Source organism: Myotis nattereri, assembly GCF_964212035.1.
Source record: "Myotis nattereri genome assembly, chromosome: 2".
Lineage (NCBI taxonomy): Eukaryota > Metazoa > Chordata > Mammalia > Chiroptera > Vespertilionidae > Myotis > Myotis nattereri.
The window spans coordinates 100,064,822-100,087,901 of NC_138076.1; the positions used below are offsets into that span (position 1 = coordinate 100,064,822).

Sequence of the window (23,080 nt, forward strand, 5' to 3'; positions counted from 1 at the left end):
GCCCCCAGGCAAGGAGCACAGCCACACCCAGATTCCATCCTGAGATCAAGGATTAAAATAATCTGATCAGTCCCTGGGAGTTAACAGGGTCTGGCCTATAGAGGGATTTTCAATCCCAGCAACAACACAGCACCGGTAACTAACTATTACGCAGCCAGCTCTGGGCAGTGAACTTCCACTGGACAGAGAGGCCCTATAGCCTCAGAGGCCAACCCCAGAACACTGCCACCCAGGGGCTGACCCACAAACTGACTCTTTGCTAAACACAAAATAAGGCAGTCTGGGAAACAAATGCGACCTGCTTTAAAATAAGGACTGTGGTTTACAACACAGAGGAACAGTGTATCGCAGGGAAACTCAACACTCTCCTGAATACCTGGCAGGTCTAAGGCGAGCCACACTGAATAATAGAAGAACCGAAGGACCTTCACTACTGCAATTTTTTTTTTCACCTTTTAACTAAGAAACCATTTTTTTTTCTTTTCCTTTTTTTTTCTTTCTTTTGTTTTCTTCTTTTTCCATCACCTGATTTTACCCTTTTAATTACTACCTTCTTACTTTTAACCAGTATTATTACTGCTACCATTTTGCCATTTTTTAAAGTGCCATTTTATTTTCTCTTTACTTTATTTTGGGATTAGTGTTCTCCATTCTATTTTCATCATTATATTATTGGTTGTTTCTAGTTTGCATTCATCTCCAGGGAGCTGTTGCTGGAATTTGTTGGGATTAGTGGCTGTTCTATAGGAGTATTCTCCTCATATAAAAAGTCTCTTCCCCTCTTCCACTTCATTCTCTCTTTTCGCTCTTTTTTTTTCTCTTTTCTTTTCTCGCTTTTATTTTCCCCCCTCCTTTTTCCCAATTTCATTTTTGCACTCCTTTTTTTGGTCCCTACTTTTCTTTTCTTTTTTCTCTTTTATCTTTTTCTCATCCTTCTTCCTTGCCCCCTAAGTCTCTTAATTCAGGTGGTCACCTTTATTTGGGGTTATTAATATCGTGAATATATTTGTGTATAGTGCCTGGTACGTGGTGCCTTGTTGTGTTGTATTTTGTGCCTTTAAATAAATGCAGCAGATCCAAGCAACAGCAACCTCCTGAGCACCACACCCTCTGCTGAGGAACAGCAGCTGTATGTGAAACCACGCCCCAACAGCGAGAAGAGCCACCACAGCTGTGAACAGAACCCACCAGAGGAGCTGCTGCCAACTGAAAAGCAGCTGCTACCACAACCGCCCGAAGAGCAACCACAGACCAAGGAGTCACTGCCACCAAGGGAGCAGCCACTGAATGACTCAACATCTAGATATGTCAGTGAGATCAAACATGGGTAGACAAAGAAACCCCCAAGGAAAGAGAAGGAGGACTCTCCAGAAAAGCAGCTAAGTAATACAGAGGCATGCAACATGACAGAAAAAGAATTCAGAATAAGGGTCCTAGAGTGCATAAACTGGATGGAGGAAAAAATCGACAACCTCTGCAAGAAGCAAGAAGAAACAGATGAAAAAATCGATAACATATGGAAGAAGCTAGAAGAAACAGATGAAAAAATCAACAACTTAAGTAAGACCCAAGAAGAAATGAAGAGTGATATAGCTGCAATGAAAAACTCCATTGAAAGTATCAAGAGTCGATTAGGAGAAGTGGAGGACCGAATAAGTGAATTAGAAAACAAGGAAGCAAAACACACCCAAAATGTACTGCAATTGGAGAAAAAAATGAAAAGACAGGAGGAGAGCCTAAGGGAGCTTTGGGACAACATGAAATGAAACAACATACGAATAATAGGGGTACCAGAACAACAGAAGGATGAACAAGGATTAGAAAACCTATTAGAAGAAATAATATCAGAAAACTTCCCTGAGGTGGGGAAGAAAAAAGTCACACAAGCCCAGAGAGTCCCAAACAAGGTGAACCCGAAAAGACCCACACCAAGACACATCATAATTACCATGGCAAATGTTCAGGACAAAGAGAGAATCTTACAGGCTGCAAGAGAGAGATGGAAAGTTACATACAAGGGATCTCCCATTAGATTGTCAAATGATTTCTCAACAGAAACACATCAGGCCAGAAAAGAATGGACTGAAATTGACAAAGTGATGCAAAGCAAAGGACTGAATCCAAGAATACTCTATCCAGCAAGGCTATCATTCAAACTTGAAGGGGAAATAAGAAGCTTCACAGACAAAAAAAGGCTAAGGGAGTTTATCACCACCAAGCCAGCAATGCAAGGAATGCTAAAGGGACTGGTATAAAAATAAGAAATAAAAAGCTCAGAAAGAAAACAGCCACACACAAAAAGAAATGGCTACAAACAAGTACTTTTCAATAATAACTTTAAGCGTAAATGGACTAAATGCTCCAAGCAAAAGACATCGAGTGGCTGAATGGATTAAAAAAACATGACCCATACATCTGCTGTCTACAAGAAACCCACCTCATTAGAAGGGACTCACACAGACTGAAAGTGAAAGGCTGGAAAATATCTTTCAGGCAAATGGAAAGGAAAAGAAATCTGGGGTAGCAATACTTATATCGTACAAAATAGACCTCAAAGTGAAGGCCATATAAAGAGATAAGGAAGGCCACTTCATAATACTAACGGGATCAATACAACAAGAAGATATAACCCTGGTAAACATATATGCACCCAATGCAGGAGCACCCAAATTCATAAAAAACTCCTGGAAGATATCAAAGGAGAGATCGACAACAATACAATCATAGTAGGGGACTTTAATACACCACAGACAGCACTGGATAAGTCCTCTAGACATATAATCAGCAAAGATACAGAAATCCTAAATGACTCACTAGATCAGAAGGACTTAATAGACATCTTCAGAATACTTCACCCCAATGCCACGGAATATAGATTCTACTCAAATGCTCATAAGACATATTCAAAAATAGACCATATATTGCGTCACAAGCAAAGTATCCCCAAATTCAAGAAGATGGAAATCATAAAAAGCATCTTCGCAGACCACGATGGTATAATATTAGAAATAAACTACAATAAAAACAACCCAAAATACTCAAACACCTGGAAGCTGAATAGCATGCTATTAAATATTGGTTGGGATACCAATGAAATCAAAGAAGAAATTCAAAACATCCTGGAAACTAATGACAATGAAAACACAACAATCCAAAACCTATGGGACACAATGAAAGCAGTCCTGAGAGGGAAGTTTATAGCTCTACAGGCCTATCTCAAAAAACAAGAAAAAATGGTAGTAAATCATCTAACTCTACAACTCAAAGAATTAGAAAGAGAGCAACAAGAAAACCCCAGAGTGAGCAGAAAGAAGGAGATAATAAAGATTAGAGCAGAAATAAATGACATAGAGACCAAAAAAAAAAACAATACAGAAAATCAATGAAACCAAGAGCTGGTTCTTTGAAAGGATAAACAAGTTTGACAAACCTCTAGCCAGACTCATCAAGAAGCAAAGAGAGAGGACCCAAATAAACAAAATCAGAAACGATAGAGGCAAAATAACAACAGACCCCACAGAAATACAAATGATTGTTAAAAAATACTATGGACAACTCTATTCCAACAAACTAGACAACATGGAGGAAATGGACAAATTCCTAGAAAAATACAACATGCAAAAACTCAATCAGGAGGAATCTAAAAATCTCAACAGGCCAATAACTATGGAAGAAATTGAAGCAGTCATCAAAAAGCTTCCATCAAACAAAAGCCCAGGACCAGATGGCTTCACAGGGGAGTTTTACCAAACATTCAAGGAAGAACTAAAACCTATCCTCCTCAGACTACTACAAAAAATTCAAGAGGAAGGAACACTTCCAAGCTCATTCTATGAAGCCAGCATCACCCTAATACCAAAACCAGGTAAAGACAACACAATGAAAGAAAATTACAGGCCAATATCTCTCATGAACATAGATGCCAAAATCCTCAACAAAATCTTAGCAAATCGGATCCAGCAGTACATCTGAAAGATCATACACCATGACCAAGTAGGATTTATCCCAGGGATGCAAGGATGGTACAATATCCGCAAATCAATAAACGTGATACATCACATAAACAAATTGAAAGAAAAAAACCACATGGTCATATCAATTGATGCAGAAAAAGCATTTGACAAAATTCAACACCCATTTTTGATAAAAACTCACAGCAAGGTGGGAGTAGAAGGATCATACCTCAACATAATAAAAGCCATATATGACAGGCCCACAGCCAACATCATACTCAATGGACAAAAACTAACACCATTTCCCCTAAGAAGATGAACAAGACAGGGATGCCCACTCTCACCACTCCTGTTCAACATAGTACTGGAAGTGTTAGCCATTGCAATTCAGCAAGAAGAAATAAAAGGCATCCAAATTAGAAAAGAGGAAGTAAAACTGTCCTTATTTGCAGACGACATGATATTATACATACAAAACCCTAGAGACTCCATCAAAAAGCTACTAGACTTAATACATGAATTTGGCAATGTAGCAGGATACAAAATTAACCCCAAGAAATCTGAGACATTTCTATACTCCAATAGTGAACTTTCAGAAAGAGAGATTATAAAAACAACCCAGTTTACCATTGCACCAAAAAAATTAAGCTACCTAGGAATAAACTTAACTAAAGAGGTAAAATACCTCTACTCAGAAAACTACAGGACGTTGAAAAAAGATATAGAGGAAGACATAAACAGATGGAAGAACATACCATGTTCATGGATTGGTAGAATCAACATCTATAAAATGTCCATACTACCCAAAGCAATCTATAAATTCAACGCACTTCCCATTAAACTACCAATGGCATATTTTACAGATCTAGAATGAACTCTCCAAAAATTCATCTGGAATAAAAAAAAGGCCCTGAATAGCTGCAGCAATCCTGGAAAAGAACAAAGTAGGTGGGATCTCAATACCAGATATCAAGTTGTATTACAAAGCCACTGTTCTCAAAACTGCCTGGTACTGGCACAAGAATAGGCATGTAGATCAATGGAATAGAATAGAGAGCTCAGAAATCGGCCCGAACCAATATGCTCAATTAATATTTGACAAAGGAGGCAAGAACATACAATGGAGTCAAGATAGTCTCTTCAATAAATGGTGTTGGGAAAATTGGATAGATGCATGCAAAAAAAAATGAAACTAGACCACAAACTTACACCATACACAAAAATAAACTCAAAATGGATAAAGGACTTAAATATATGACAGGAAACCATAAAAATACTAGAGGAATCCAAAGGCAAGAAAATCTCAGACATATGCCAAAGCAATTTCTTCACTGATACAGCACCTAGGGCACTTGAACTAAAGAGAAAATGAACAAATGGGACTACATCAAAATAAAAAGCTTCTGCACAGCAAAAGAAACCATCAACAAAACAACGAGAAAACCCACTGTGTGGGAAAACATATTTGCCAATGTCATATCTGATAAGGGCCTAATCTCCAAAATTTATAAGGAACTCATACAACTTAACAAAAGGAAGATAAACAATCCAATCAAAAAATGGGCAAAGGACCTAAATAGACACCTTTCAAAAGAGGACATTCAGAAAGCCAAGAGACATATGAAAACATGCTCAAAGTCACTAATCATCCGAGAGATACAAATCAAAACAACAATGAGGTACCATCTCACACCTGTCAGACTGGCTATCATCAACAAATCAACAAACGACAAGTGCTGGAGAGGATGTGGAGAAAAAGGAACACTTGTGCACTGCTGGTGGGAATGCAGACTGGTGCAGCCACTATGGAAGACAGTATGGAGTTTCCTTAAAAAACTGAAAATGGAACTCCCATTTGACCCTGTGATCCCACTTCTAGGAATATATCCCAAGAAACCAGAAACACCAATCAGAAAGGATATATGCACCCATATGTTCATAGCAGCACAATTCACCATAGCTAAGATCTGGAAGGAGCCTAAGTGCCCATCAGTAGATGAATGGATTAGAAAACTGTGGTCCATCTACACGATGGAATACTATGCTGCTCTAAAAAGGAAGGAACTCTTACCATTTGCAACAGCATGGATGGAACTGGAGAGCATTATGCTAAGTGAAATAAGCCAGTCAATGAAGGAAGAATACCACATGATCTCACTCATTCATGGATAATAGAGACCATTATAAACTTTTGAACAATAATAGATACAGAGGCAGAGCTGCCTCAAATAGATTGTCAAACTGCAGCGGGAAGGCCGGGGAGGGTTGGGGGGCAGGAGGTAGGGGGGTAAGAGATCAACTAAAGGACTTGTATGCATGCATATAAGCATATCCAATGGACATAAGACACTGGGGGATAGGGGACGCTAGGGGACTGTCTAGGGCGGGGGGATAAAATGGACACATATGTAATACCTTTGTAATACTTTAAGCAATAAAAAAAAAGAGATAGAGGAAGATACAAATAAGTAAAAGAATACACAGTGTTCATAGATTGGTAGAATCAACATCATTTAAATGTTCATAATATCCAAGGCAATCGACAGATTCAATGTAATCCCTATTAACATATCAACAGCATATTCTCAGATCTACAACAAATACTATAAATATTTATATGGAATAAAAAAAGACCCCAAGTAGCCACAGCAATCTTGAAAAAGAACAAAGCTGGAGGAATCAAACACCGATTTCAAGTTATAGTACAAAGCCATGGTAATCAAAACATCCTGGACCCTAGCCGGTTTGGCTCAGTGGATAGAGCATCGGCCTGTGGACTGAAGGGTTTCGGGTTTGATTTTGATCAAGGGGGCATACCTGAGTTTCAGGTTACCAGCCCTGTTCGGGGGCATGTGGAAGTCAACCAATTGATGTGTCTCTCATATCGGTGTTTCTCTCTCCCTCTCCTTCACCCTCTCCCTACCAATCTCTCTAAAACTCAATGGAAAAAATATCCTCAAGTGAGGATTAAAACAAACAAACAAACAAAAAACAGCCTGGTACTGGCACAAGAACAGGCATGTAGATCAATGGAACAGAACAAAGACTCCAGAAATTGACCCAAGTCATTATGCTCAATTAATATTTGTCAAAGGAGGCAAGAGCATACAGTGTAGTCAAGATAGTCAATTCAAAAAAATGGTGTTGGCAAATTGGACAGATAGATGCAAAAAAAAAAAAAAAAGAAACTAGACCACCAACTTACACCATACACAAGAATAAACTCAAAATGTATAAAAGTCTTAAATGTAAGTGGTGAAGGCATAAAAATCCTAGAAGAAAGGATAGTCAGAAAAGTCTCAGACATTTCTCATAGCAATATGTTTATGGACACATTTTCTAGGACAAATAAAATTAAGGGGAAAATAAACAAATTGGACTACATCAAAATAAAAAGCCTCTGCACAGCAAAAGAAACCATCAACAAAATGCAAAGGGAGCCCACTGTATGGGAGAAAATATTTGGCAATGATACATCTGATAAAGGGTTAATATCCAAAATATGTAAGGAACTCATACAACTTAACAGAAGAAAGACAATCTAATTAAAAATGGGCAGAGGACCTCCATAGACACTTCTCCAAAGAGGACATATGGATGACCAAGAGACATATGAAAAAATGCTCAAAATCACTGATAATCAGAGAGATGCAAGTCAAAATGACAATGAGGTATCACTTCACACCTGTCAGAATGGCTACCATCAACAAATCAACAAAAGACAAGTGCTGGCAAGCCTGTGGAGAAAAGGGAACCCTAGTACACTGCTGGTGGGAATGCAGACTGGTGCAGCCATCATGGAAAACATATGAAGTTTCCTCAAAAAAATAAATATGGAACTGCCATTTGACCCAGTGTTTCCACTTCTGGGAATATATCCTAAGAAACCCGAAACACAAATCAGAAAGAATGTATACCCCACTATGATCATAACAGCACCATTTACAATAGCTAAGATTTGGAAACAGCCCAAGTGTCCATCAGTAAATGAATGGATAAAAATGCTGTGGTACATTTACATTATGGAATACTATGCAGCAGTAAAAAAAGAGAATTTCTTACCCGTTGAGGCAGCATGAAGGGACCTGGAGAGTATTATGCTAAGTGAAGTAAGCCAATCAGTGAAAGACAAGTATCACATGATCTCACTCATATGTGGAATCTAAATAACAAAATAAACTGATGAACAGAGTAGATCCAGAGACATGGAAGCATGGAACAGAGTGCAGAATCTCAGAGGGAAGGTGGGGGAGGGTGGGTGGATGAGAGGTAATCAACCAAGGACCTTGTATGCATATATATACATAGCCCATGGACACAGACAATGGGGCAGTGAGGGCCTGGGGGGAGTAGAGCAGGTCAATTGGGGAAAAGGGGGGAAATATGTAATACTTTCAACAATAAAGAATTATTATTTTTTTTAAAAAAAATAAGAAGTCCTAAAAATAGTAGGGGAGGGTAGTATCAATGTTTGAGGAGTCAGGTAAAGTTTATACTAAGTGTGTTATGTTTGGAGGAACCTTGGAAGATGTAATTAGAGGATTGCAGTATGAGCATGATCGTTTCAGAGGTCTATTCCACAAGCAGGGTGAAAGAGAGACTGGATGAAAGAAAGAGGTTGAAGTCTGTTACATGTGGAGAGCAGTGAGAGAGCTTAGACTTGGGTGGTGCCAGTGGGAATGGAGCTATGCCTCTGTATTGTACATCCAGTAAGCATTCAACTAATAAAATAAAATGCTAGACATTTTGAAAGGAATAAATCAAGAAAGAGATTGAGGTTAATAAATCATTACCTAAATGTGATCATAGGAAAAGTTAAAAAGTATCATTCAGATATTTTATAGATTTTTAAAAATATAACTATCAGAGGACTAATTTCAAGTGCTTTTTTATAAATGAATTTCAAATTAGTTTTAAGATCTTAGAAATCAGAGACATGCATCCAGAGAATGAATTTATCCACATATTTAATCACAGCTGTAATGTAGAGAATTGGTTTTTATTGCTATGCATAGTTAAAATTTAAGAAGCTAGTTCTACAGCTTTTTATTCATGTTGCTGAAATCAGTGTGCTCTTAAAATGAATAAGAAATTGATAAATGAATGCGTTAAGTGAGAGGCATAGTGAGCCACACATTATCACTGCTCATGGCTATTATAAACTGAACTCCATCCCTACATGACAAGTTACCTCTGGGAAGCTTATGATGGCTTCTTAGGAAAAGAAAAAAAACCTTTTTTCCTGACTCTTTATGACAGTGATTCTCAACCTTCTGGCCCTTTAAATACAGTTCCTCATGTTGTGACCTAACCATAAAATTATTTTCGTTGCTACTTCATAACTGTAATGTTGCTACTGTTATGAATCGTAATATAAATATCTGATATGCAGGATGGTCTTAGGCGACCCCTGTGAAAGGGTCGTTCGACTGCCAAAGGGGTCGCGACCCACAGGTTGAGAACTGCTGCTTTATGAGCTCATTAACTTTCAGCAATTTCTCACCAGCTAGCAAACATCTAAAATTGCCAAGTGATTCCAAAACTGTATAATAACAGAATTAATTGTGGCAGAAGGAAGGCATTCCCTTTTTTTAGAGTTCAATTTTGTAGAGGTAAGTTTGCATATTCAGGCAGAAAAATATGTGTATATCAAAGTTTCTAATAAAACTGTTGTGTTTCAAACTAATGTTTCAAAATTAGGAATAAAATCATTGTAAAATAGCATTAAAATAGGCATTCCAACTTATCTTTAAACATGAACATGACTTTGTAAGAAATGTATTTAATATTAAAATTTATATTGTATAGGTAATGGAGTGAAGAGAAAGTTAAGCATTTAAGAAAAAAATTTTCACTTACGTTTATGTTTTATTAGAGGTTGTATTTTGCCATTTCTAGAAGCAGAAGATCAAATATAGATAAAATATAGGAGTGTAAAGACCATGTCCTGCTTATTTATATGGAATATCTCAAAGTAAGAAAAAAAGAGAGCTAAGTTTGTACGGACTCTCATTTTCTTTCCTTGACTAATTTCAGGCCTTGGAAAGTGAATTTGTTTCTTGCCAACTCCATCAGTGGATTGATCTTATATTTGGCTACAAACAGCGAGGACCAGAAGCAGTTCGTGCTCTGAATGTTTTTCACTACTTGACGTACGAAGGCTCTATGAACCTGGATAGCATCACTGACCCTGTGCTCAGGGAGGTAGGTGTTCCGTCCCATAATTAAAAAAAAATATCTGTCATCCCTCAAACACACATGTGACTTTGCAGCTCTTTTTGTATAAGTTTACTTTCAACATAAATTTTCACAAAATATAAATTTCAATCCTTGACAAATGTGGAAAAATGAATGTTATATATCAAAACCAAGTAATGATATCTGCATGTTGTTCCTATATAAATTGCAGACATATATAATGAACTCAAATACACTTATTTCATTTTACTTCAGCATCTTCATTAAAATGCTTAATGACTTATGTGTGTAATTATTGTAACCTAGTTGAATATTTAAATATTAGGATCACAGTGCACAAATTCATGTACCTTGAAAGGAACTCTGGGCTGTGAGGCTGTGGTGGGCACAGGAGCAGGTCTCAGTCCATCCTCCATGCCCTAGGTCCCCTCTCTGCCTGCATCCCTGCTCCCACCACCGCCACTCACACACGCTGATGGTGCCGGTCCTGCTTGCACCCGCTGATGGCACAGAGCAATTGGAGCCAGCACCAACAGTGGGTGCGAGCAGGACCGGCACCGTCAGTGGGTACGAGTGGTAGCTGGTGCCCTGATCATCCCTCAGGAGCAGAGGGAGGTAGAGAAGCCTTGAGGAGTGATCGGGACCAGCTGCCGCTGCTCGCACCCACTGACAGCGCTATGATTGGGGGTGCAAGCGATGGCTCTGGTGCTGGCAGTGGGTATGAGTGGGGCTGGTGCCAGCAGCAGGTGCGAGCACTCAGGGCAGGGGGGACCGCGATGCATGGGAGCAAAGAATTTTCAGTAACCACCAGAGACTTGCCCTGATGACAGTGACCGGCACCCTGCCTTGGTCTGGCGCCCCCACTCACCTGCTCCACCATCCCACCATGGCCAACGCCCGCCACGATCCACACGCTCCCCCTGGTGGTCAGTGCACATCATAGCAACCAGTTGTTTGGTTGTTCGGTTGTTCTGCCATTCAGCCTATTTGCTATTAGGGTTGTATATATATAGATACATAGTAGTTCACATAAAAATAATCTGCCACTGTGTTTTTTAATAAAAGCAAAGTGACAACTTTCTAGATAGAATACTCAAAAAATACATCAATTAAATAGATGAGACTATAGTATTTTATTCCCATATGTTCTCACCCTAAAATTTTATAGTGAACAGTTGGGAATTATATACTATAGCAGCAATTATCAACCTTTTTCATTTCATGGCACACATGAACCAATTACTAAAATTCTGCAGCATACAAAAATATAATTTTTGCTGATCTGACAAAAAATTGGTATAATTTTGATTTGTTGACACTGGTTATTGTTGTGTTGGCTGTTGTCATTTTTTTATTTGATAATCCAAGGGAAAAGAGGTCAGTGCCCCTGACTAAATAGGTATTGCATGTTTAAAAAATTCTTGTGGCACACAGGTTGAAAATTGCTGTGTTATAGTATTTGTATAAGTATTTTTAGTGAAAATATTCAGATAAAATATGTAAATCACTTCCACATTGCATAACATGATTTAAGATAGGTGAAAAGAATGAACATGCAACAGCTGCTACATAAGTGTCACTGCAAGGAAGCTCTATTCCAGTCTTCCTTCTACCATCTGCTTTATGCAAAACAAACAATCATTTCTACATTTCATTCAGCAAAATACTTTTTAATTTTTAATTTTAGAGGTGGAAAACTTGTAGATTTGGAAAAGTAAAGCCCTACAAGAAGAACTTGCATCCATAAAGTTATTTCTTACATACTTCTATAAAAACAAGATGACTTTATTTGTATGGCTTCAAGCCAAGAAGAGGATAGAGAAGGGACATGCCTCATGATCATTGATCATTGGACCATTATGGCTAATATTCAGAAAACACATTACAAGCATGGTAATAAGTGCAATATTATAGCATATTTTATACATAAAGAAGTAGAATTATTGCCTGAAGCTAGGAGTAAAAGATAGAGACAGATAATAAATGAATGAGAGAGAAGTCAGATATAATGAAATTAGTTGGTGAAATAGGGATATTCTCTATAAAACATTACACTCACCTAATTTAGTATCTCCTCAGTTGTCTTCAAACTATAATAAGATTAATTTATAGGAGATAATTCTAACTGAGCTTAATTATTCTCTTAAAAATACACCTTTGCTTAACACACTCAGTTATATAAACTCCTTACAAACTACATTCTCCTTTTAAAACCAATACCTTCTTACCAAATAATTGACAAACTTGTAAATTGACTGTCCCTCCGCTATGCTCACCAGCCAATCAGGAGAGTATGCAAATTAACCCAACAAAGATGATGGTTAATTTGCATACGTAGGCGTGAAGCAGCAGAACAAAGACTGAAGGCTCTGGCCGGAGCAGCAAAGGCCTGGGTCCCAGGTGCTGGAGGAAAACCGGTGCCACCAGCCAGGGAAGGGAAGGCCTATTGCACAAATCTCTTCATGCAATGGGCCTCTAGTAGAATTATAAAAAAAGAAAATTATTGAAATAGTGTCTTATTTTATTCCAAGACCAACTTCAAATTACTGTTTTTACTTTTAAATATTGTAGACATTTTTGCTTCTGAATATTTTATTATATACTTTATCCATTATAAAGTTATGTTCTTATAAAGAAAGTTGCAAAGTAATCCTCTTGGACAAATACAAATATTTTAAGCTTATTGCATGTAATGAAAGTGCAAGGCACATTAAAATTGACAAAAAATAGAAGATTTTTTTTACATTTAAATGAGAGGGGGAATTGATTAATGAGAGAATAAAGAGAAAATGGAATCAGAATTGAGACTTTCTTTACATGGATATAGTGTTTATTATTTGAATCCTTAAAAAAATTCCTGCTTCTGCAAAATACCACACCATTGCTTTGGACAGTGAAAGAAACAACATATAGGTCTTAATTGTCAAACTGTAGAACTTCCTACTGGGTCATTAGATGAAAATATATAAAATTTTTCTTTTGGGGGAAATGGTTCAATCACAGGGTTTTTCTTATAGATCATCAGAACAATATGTAGCATACTGTGGCCTCGAAGTGATGCAGACCTGTTGAGGGCTAAGGTACTTTAGTTCAGGACTCTCTCCTTTAGCAAATCACTGCTGAATACTGAGGTTCCATTAGAGAAACCCTGAGAATCATTCTGTGATATGTGTCCTCCTTCCATAGGCTCCATACTTGCCTCCCAGACCCAATAACTCTTATTTTCAGAATACTAGGTGAGGAAGCATATACCTGGAACACAAGTTACTTCCTTCTCCAGCCAGCATAGGCCCAAGCACACACCAGCAGAGATGTTTGCCCTGACCCTAGGACCTGTGTCAACTCAGCAGATTAAATGTGTCAACAGATTAAATTATTTTATGGATATGAGTTAATTTTCTCTCTCCTCATTCCCTACCCTTATCTCCTCTACCACTAACCTAACATATTCCCACAACAGAAGTTCTGCACTAACATTTAAGAACCAGCAACAGAGGATAAATCAGCTGAATCCTTGAACTATGTAATGTGGCCAAGTAATTAATCTCACTACACCTCAGTTGCTCTCTTTATAAAGGAGGGATAATACAGAGAATACGTTTCCCAACATAAAAGCACTTACATCTCCTGTCAGAAGAAAGCACTGTAGAGAAGTAGAATGAAGCATAGCATAGTCACTGTTTGGTGGTCATCCGTGCTCCTTTATATGCACAGTCCTCTTGTGAGGAGGCCTCTGGGGGGCACAACACCTCTTTCAAAACATCAGTATTGACTTCCTGGAGGTCTGCACTGTGGTGTTATGACTTGAGAGAGTTGATACCTACCTAAGTTCTTAGAAAAAAAGCAATGTCCAAAATGTTAACCCTTGTATTAAGCTAAGTGCATTACCTTTATTTGATAATATTTATCTTAGTATTTTTTAAATGATAAGATGACTACTTTCACATAAATAAAACCAAAGGAAGCCCATTACAATTAACCTCCACCAAACTCCAACTAGCCTAAGGAAGATGTTTCTTTTAATTCCTTAAATCAAACACTGGTTTAAAAGAGAAATATCTGATATATGAATGTCCCTTTTGTAAAAAAAGAAATCCCACATTTTGAGCTTTGAAGTTAGAGCTAAAATTTGATAAATAGCTTAAGGTTATTGATTCTTTCTTGACAGGTGAAATCATGAAGCAGCACTAATCACAGCAATTATGGTATTAAGATGTCAAGAAATTAGAGGTCACAGTAACATAATTTTCTTCTCTATGTCATATTTAAAATTGACATTCTTTGACAGCTTCGGATCTCTGGTTGAGAAAAATAGGGTGGCTTAATGTATTTTATACTTGTAAAGCAGTAATTGATAATAATCTCTTTCATGATAGCCTCTGGACAGAAACATGACAGAACAGTTCTGGTGCAAAGCTCTTCTTAATACATAAACACTACAGCTGTTGGATATTAGAAATTATTTTAATTGTCAAGTCTTGGCTTACATCATAAATTAGATGCTTTTTTTTCATAGATGAGCTCAACTGTCTAAGTACATACTTTAAATATTATAATTAATTTTTTATCCATTTTTACATATTAATAAAAAATTATGTGATTTTATTTATATTTTTACCTACCAAATGATGGCTGAAAAATTCCATCTTGTGGTCTGCTTAGGTTAGTAATTATCTGGTCCCACAGTTTTCTACCTTCTTGCTACTCAAATGTGGTCCAGAAACCACCAATATCAGCATCACCTGGGAACTTGTTTGAACTTCAGACTCTCAGGCACCCCCAACCTACTGAATTAGGACATGCATTTAAGGAGATCCTAGCTGACTTGTTTGAAATAGTAAAGCTAAAGAAGTATTGAAATGTGTTAGAATGGCCTAGTAAACTTTATTTCCCTGCAAAAGTAGAGAGAATGGTGTATTGAATCCCTATGTACCTATCACCCAATTTTAAAAATAAATCTTATTTCATCTATACCCCCACTCTCACCCCTCAACTATTTTCAAATGCCATATCCATCTCATCACATCTAATACACTGTCCCCTTCCCCATCCCATGGACATCTTGGAATATCTAGGGAAAAGGATCAAGCAGATTTATTTTGAGGGAAATAAAATCTCCCCAGGCATTTTATATACATTCCCAGTAAAAAACAAAACAAAAACATTAACCTAGCCTAAAGCTCTTATTAAATGATTTTTCCAACACTCAGCTATGCAGCCAGAGAGCACATTTAAGTGAATTCTCCTGATTCTCAAGTCAAGTTTTCTTTAGTCCCATTATTTTCTAGGAATATAAAAATAACAGAATATTTACTAATGCTTATTTGTTTCCAGGATGATATTCTTCTTACTTCCAAAGTGATTCTTAAAAATTTAAGGGGTACCTAATATGTATTTTCATTTTATTAAGCTGTATTAAAGTATTCTTAATATCTTAGTTACTATTATTAATGTAAACTTGTTGGTCTTAGTCTTTTCCTATATAAAACAAAACAGTGCAGAAAAAAATTAAGCCATGAAATAAATTATCAAGGATATAACAAGATATGTTAAATTTGTTGTTAAAATGTTTCATGATGGAGATTTATTTATTTAAAGGTAAAAATACCATAATGAAAAATAACTGACTCCTACCTCTAGATTTAATTCTATTTATGGGTTTTAATTGTTGACACTATTACAGATGTCCCCCATTTTCTTCCCCACTTTGCCCACTTCCATCCAGTATCCCTGCATCTGGCCTTTATAAGCAAAAAGGATATGCATATGTGTTCTTTGGCTAATCTCTTCACCTTCTTTTGTCTAGTCCGCCCCACTCTCCTCCCCTCTGACATCTGTCAGTCTGTTCCATACATCTGTGCCTCTGGATCTATTTTGTTAGTTTATTTTGTCCATTGGATCCCACATATAAGTGAGATCATGTGGTACAGTGGGGCCTTGGCTTACGAGTGTCCCGACTAACGAGCTTTTCAAGATACGAGCCATCTCTCGGCTGATTTTTTGCTGTGAGTTGTGAGCTAAAATTCGGGTTACGAGCCGGCTTCAGATACCCCACTGCTAGTTGGTGCAGCGAACATCACAGTGAACGCCACAACATCAGCCCAGCATCATGTGTCTCACTCGTTCACTTTATGATTTGACATACGAGTAATTTGAGTTACGAGCTCCGTCACAGAACAAATGAAACTCGTAAGTCAAGGCCCCACTGTATTTGTCTTTCTCTGACTGGCTTATTTCACTTAGAATAATAATCTCCAGATTTGCCTTGCTGGTGTGACTCAGTGGTTGAGCATCAACCCATGCACCAAGAGGACATTGGTTTGATTCCTGGTCAGGGCACATGCCCAGGTTGTGGGCTTAATCCCCAGTAGGGGGCATGCAGGAGGCAGCCTATGGATGATGTTTCTCTCTCATCGATGTTTCTATCTCTCTATCCTTTTCCTTTCCTCTACCTCTAAAAATCAATAAAAACGTATTAAATAATAATAATAAAATAGGGAACTCATACATTTTAACAAAAGAAAGATAAACAATCCAGTAAAAAATGGGCAAAACACCTAAATAGACACTTTTCTAAAGTGGACATGCAGAAGGCCAAGAGATATATGAAAACATGCTCAAACTCACTAATCATCCGAGAGATGAAAATCAAAATGACAATGAGGTATCATCTCACACCTGTTAGAATGGCTATCATCAACAAATCGATAAACGACAAGGGGTGGCAAGGATGTGAAGAAAAAGGAACTCTCGTGCACTGCTGGTGGGAATGCAGACTGGTGCAGCCACTGTGGAAAACAATATGGGGTTTCCTCAAAAAATTAAAAATGGAATTCCCATTTGACCCAGTGATCCCACTACTAGGAATATATCCCAAGAAATCAGAAACACCAATCAGAAAGGATATATACCCCCCTAGGTTCATAGCAGCACAATTTACCATAGCTAAGATTTGGAAACAGCCTAAGTGCCCATCAGCAGATGAGTGGATTTGAAAACTGTGGTACATCTACACAATGGGATACTACACTGCTGTAAAAAAGAAGGAACTCTTACCATTTGCAACAGCATGGATGGTAATGGAGAGCGTTATGCTAAGCAAAATAAGTCAGTCAGAGAAAGATAAATATCACATGATCTCACTCATTTATGGAATAGAATGAACAACATAAACTGATGAACAAAAACAGATCCAGAGACAGGGAAACATGGAACAGACCATCAAACCTCAGAGGAAAGGTGGGGGTGGGGGGTGGGGAGTGGTAAGAGATCAACCAAAGGACTTGTATACATGCATATAAGCATAACCAATGGACACAGACACTAGGGGGGTTAGGGCATGTGATGGGGGTTGGGGTGGCCAGGGAGAGGTCAATGGAGGAAAAAGGAGACATATGTAATACTTTAAACAAAGAATTAAAGAAGAATAATAATAATTTATATCTCTATATCAAAATATCTACAGTTGATAATGCCATACTGGAAAATTATTTACATGACTTCTTTTTGACATTGTGAAGTATACACATATAAGCCTATCATAAAAGGCTAATTTGCTCTCAAACTTTTAGAACAGATATGCAATCTATTTATAAATACATACACATTTATGCTGGAAATATTGAAACATTAAGTACATTTAATATTACCAGTAGTCATAAAAATGTGGTGTTTTTAGTCTAATTATCTGTTACTAATATTTCTTGGTCTTCTTAGATTATATATTTTTTTGATTTTCAATTTTTTTTTCTGACAGGAATAATTATGCATACCTGTGGATGTGCTATAGTGAAAATATGTCCATGGTTCACTTCAGTTTTCACTTTATTTTCTTGCTGAAATATTCCTTGCTACTACAGAGAACTGACGTGATAGGTCTGTCAGGAACAAACCTGAAAGATGTGTCTTTAACTAAAACAGCTCTAATGCTTGCTTTCCTAGAAGGTGAATTAATAAAATGTATAAGGAAGAAAAATAACCCACTTCTCTTCCCGATGATTCAGCAGTTTTCAACCTATGGGTCACGAACAATGAAAATACATCCTGCATATCAGATATTTACATTACGATTCATAACAGTAGCAAAATTACAGTTATGAAGTAGCAACAAAAATAATTTTATGGTTGGGGGTCACCACAACATAAGGAATTGCATTAAAGGGTCGCGGCATTAGGAAGGTTGAGAACCACTGAGAGGGTTTTCATAGTGACAACACTGATGGCCTCTACAAGCATTGGTTATGCATTCTATGACTTTGTTATCCTTTGTTTTTTTTCTTTCCCTACTTCTGACTTCTTTATTTGATATGACAAGGGATATCAACACCACCCTTTGGGAGCTCTTGAAGGGGGTGTAACACAATGTTGTCCATTTACAAGTGTCATGATGCCTAACTGTCTTCATAAGAGGGATCTTCAGGTTTCTTCTGGCCAAGTATTCTGAGACATGATTAAGAAATGATCAACAGAACATCTGATAAACGTTTCTTAAAACTATCTTAATTGTCTTCTTATAATTACGAGTTTTACTAATCTAAAATAATTAATAAATTAAAAAACAAATAAAAATATAATCCCTGCATTTTTTTAAATTGGTATTGTTGAGAGTATTAAGATGTTCCACCATTTCCCCCCCATTGCCCCCTCCACCAGGTTCCTGCCCTGCCCCCAGCCTTTACCATCCTATTGTCTGTGTTCATAGGTAATGCATATATGCATATTAATTAGTATCTCTGGTTAATATCTTCCCACCCCCCGCTCCTCTCCATCCCCCTTCCCTATGAGATTCATCAGTCTGTTCCACATTTCCATGCCTCTGGTTTTATTTTATTCATCAGTTTATTTTGTTCATTAGATTCCTTGCTCATTTGTTTTGATTTTTAGATTCAATTGTTGATAGATATGTATTTGTTGCCATTTTATTGTTCATGTTTTGTACCCCTCCTCCTCATTCGTATTCGTATTCTTATTCTTATTCTTATTCTTATTCTTCTTCTTATTATTATTCTTATTCTTATATTCTTATTCTTATTCATTTCTTCTCCTCCTCCTCCTTCTTCTTCTTTTTCTCCTCCTCCTTCTCCTCCTCCTCCTCCTTCTCCTCCTCCTTCTTCTTCTCCTCCTCCTCCTCCCCTTCTCCTCCTTCTCCTCCTTCTCCTCCTCCTCCTCCTCCTCCTCCTCCTCCTCCTCCTCCTTCTCCTTCTCCTTCTCCTTAAAGAATACCTTTCAACATTTTCATGTAATACTGGCTTGGTGGCGATGAACTCCTTTAGCTTTTTCTTGTCTGTGAAGCTCTTTATCTGACCTTCAATTCTAAATGATAGCTTTGCTGGATAGAATAATTTTGGTTGTAGGTCCTTGCTGTTCATCACTTTGCATATTTTTTGGCACTCCCTTCTGGTTAAGATGGGTAAATTTTGTTATGTATATTTACCGCAATTTAAACATTTTTCAAAGAATAACAAAGAGAGTTTAATAATGGTCTTATTCACAGAGATATGGGCAGGATAAAGTGGATGAACAAAAGAAGCTGAATCACCCAGGGATATTCATCCCTAGTCCTGAGTTTACAAGGGAAGGGAGGGAGCCATTACCAGAAACTGGAAAGAGAAGTAGCCTTGGGAAAGTGGTCACTCAATAGGAATTGTGACCTCAGGTAGAGGAATGCATCCCAGCTGCTGCCAAATTGTCAGCAGGGACCATATAATAAATACCTCACCTTCCTATCTCCTGTCTTGAGCTTTCATTGGCTGAATGAAGTGGGAAGCCAGAGAGCAAGAAGCACCAGGGTTGCAGTGCCTGGAGGCTAGTTCTCCAGAAGCAAGGAAATGGTCCAGCTAGCCTCTATGTTTCCCCTGAGTAAGTCACTACTCTAGGATGAGCAGACTTATTTAAAGCATCCAGAGTAGGACAGCCACTACCTATTACATTAAAATACATGCACTTTTGCCATGGCTGGTGGTTCAGTGGTTAGAGCATCAGCCCACACGCCAAAGGGTCATGAGTTGATTCCTAGTCAAGGGCATGTACCTGGATTGCGGGTTCACTCCCTACTCCCCACCCCATCCCTGTTGGAGCATATATGGGAGGCAACCAGTCGATGTATCTTAAATTTCACATGGATCTCTCTCTCTCTCTCTCTCTCTCTCTCTCTCTCTCTCTCTCTCTCTATCTTTCTCTCTCTCTCTCTCTCTCTCTTTCCTCCCTCCTTCCTCCTTCCCTCCCTTCCCACTCTCCCTCCCTCCCTTCCACTCTCTCTAAAAAGCAATGGAAAAAATATCCTCAGGTGAGGATTAACAAAAAAGAAAAAAAAATACATGCACTTTTCCTCCCTGAGTTATACAGTAAGTCCTCAGTTAACATCTTCAGTAGATTCTGCTACTTTAAATGAAGCACTTTCTACTTAGGCTAATTGATATAAATGAAAGTTAAGTTCATACAGCATCTTATCAATATTATAAAGTAACAACATTTAATGAAACAATATTATTCAAAGACCTGCTGAAAAATTGAGTGACCTTGCCACCAATGGCATTGACCTAATTTGAAGAAAAATGTTCCAGATAGAGCATTTTATATCCAATGGGTAGGAATGCTTGTTTTTTCCACATTTATTATTTGTTAAGTCAATTATGTAATATCATCATTACAAATCATCATTGCAAAGAGGAAATAGAAAGAAGCAGGAAGATTAAGTCTCCTCTTCATTTTTTTATGTTTATACTAAAAGAATAAAAGCAAGCACTGGGGCAGGTAAATGAACAAATCAGACTCTACTCCATATTTTCTAGCACAGTCTGATAGTTAAAACAAATGTGGTTCTTTTTAATTGACTTACCAAATATTTTCTTAAATATTCTAATAACTTTGCTGGTATAGTGTGGATTTAAGCTTAATGCAGCTGATTATTAAAACAAAGGAAACATGTTTGTTCTTCTATTTTGTAGTTTCTATGAAAAATTAAAAGCAATTGGATATAAATTTTAATTTTTTATATAGTTTAATGTCTATAAAGCAAGAACTAACAAACTGAAGACATTATTTGTTTGTTTTATTTTGGTCCTGTTTTACCAGCATTAAAAAGTAATGCTTTATATGATCTTGTTTTATTACAACAATACACCAGAAGCAAAGTTTAAGAGTTAAAATATAGTCTGCCATTAAGTAATCTTTTCTTTAATCTTGCAGACTTCTCAAAATCCCATTGTTTTTGTTTTTGTTTTTCTATTTGGTATAGAATTGGTAGACTCGGAGATAGGACAGAAAGATGATATAAATCACATATATTTTTAGTTTTATGTCAAAGTTTTATGGGGGCTTTTTTGGTACAAAGAATAGTATCTACTTTAAAGCAGTAACATAAAATTCTGTTTTAATAAAAATTTTATTTTATTTTTTCCATCACCCTTTATCCCCTCTATGCCCTCTTCCACCTCCATCCACCCTCTTCCACCCTGCAATCACCACACTGCTGTCCATGCCTATGAGTTCTCTCTCTTTTTTTCTGTTTTGCTCAATCCCCCCATCACCCCCTACCCCCACCCCCATCAGAGCTGTCTGCCTACTCTCTATGAGTCTAAGTAAGAACTGTACAGTGAGATAACATAACATAATACTGAGGAAATTTTTTGAAATTCTTTTTCTGTGCTCCCAAGCAATCACTTTTATTAATTTTTTCTTGAATTTTCTGAAAATCTGTATATATAAAAGCCTAAGCACCCAAATGACCGAATAACCAGTCGACCAGTCACAATGATGCACACTGACCACCAGGGGGGCCGAAGCTCAATGCAGAAGCTGCCCCCTGGTAGTCAGTGCTCTCCCACAGTGGGAGCATCGTTCACCTGACTGACGGGCACCTGACACCAGGTTCACAGCTGGCAACCTCTCCCACCTCCATGGCAGGGCTACTAAGTGGCAAGCATAGAGGGGACAGGATGAGTGGGAGCAGTGCGGTGCCTGGGCCAGGCTCCTCCCCAGCCACCTGCCACTTCGCGCACTACTACATCCCTCAGGGAATGTCGGACTTCCAGTTTTGCCCTGATCCCTGAGGCTGAAACTTGCAGTCCAACATCCTGCGATGGGTCCCAGACTGCAAGAGGACGCAGGCCAGTCTGAGGGACCCAACCAGTGCACAAGTTCATGCACCGGGCTTCTAGTTGTTAATAATTGACTAGCGATGTGGACATAGTCTGAAATTTTGTATTGTGAGTAGCATAATCTGAAGTACTTCATAAAATGCTGACTTTTCTGGAAAACAATTTAAAAAATTGCACACACCAAGAAAAATAGATAAAACTGGTCACTTGACAGCTACCTTATTAGCTTCTTCACACTGCCTCTCTCATGTCACTTAGACCTGATGGCACTTCGTCTGAAAGATAATACTAAATCACATCTATAAAAAAGATAAAAAGTTGTAAAGTTTCTACAGGAGAAAAATGTATGTGGTTAAATTTAGCTGCATTGTGGAAAAGACAAGATTAACCAAAGTTTTTATCTACTAGTAAATACAATGAGAGGGGAAATGCACATGCGTTCACTTAAAAAGTAATTTTTTTTCTTTTAGAAATTTTTGAATGTATTTGAAGATTGTTCTGAACTTTGACTTACTGTCACTGCATTTATTGTTACCTTGGCTGTGAGGTCTTTCATATTAATAGGCACACATATAATATTTATACCCCACTGCATATATTTTTCCTCTTCTAAAGATTTAATCCCAGCTATGTATTCTTATATTCATAAAGGAGACAGGATTTTCTTGGGAGGGAAGTCAAGAAGGAAAAAAAAGCAATTAAACAAGACATGGAGCAGGTAAAGGAATAAGGCACATGTCACAGCTATGTGCAGCACATATGGCTCCTCATGCAAATAAAAAAGACACCCTCTTTAGGGGGATGAATTACAAAAGGTGCTACTTTTTCTGG

The 23,080-nt window shown here is 37.6% G+C and overlaps 1 protein-coding gene across 1 annotated transcript in view; it reads left to right on the forward strand.

Moving 5' to 3' along the window:
• The window catches only part of NBEA (neurobeachin), a gene marked incomplete at its 5' end in the record, with an annotated part of 948,936 nt that overhangs the window by 884,907 nt on the left and 40,949 nt on the right, over window positions 1–23,080 (forward strand). Inside the window, one exon of the mRNA XM_081083035.1 lies at window positions 9,990–10,157. Coding sequence (XP_080939161.1) covers window positions 9,990–10,157 — 168 coding nt within the window. The remainder of the gene's footprint in view (window positions 1–9,989; window positions 10,158–23,080) is intronic.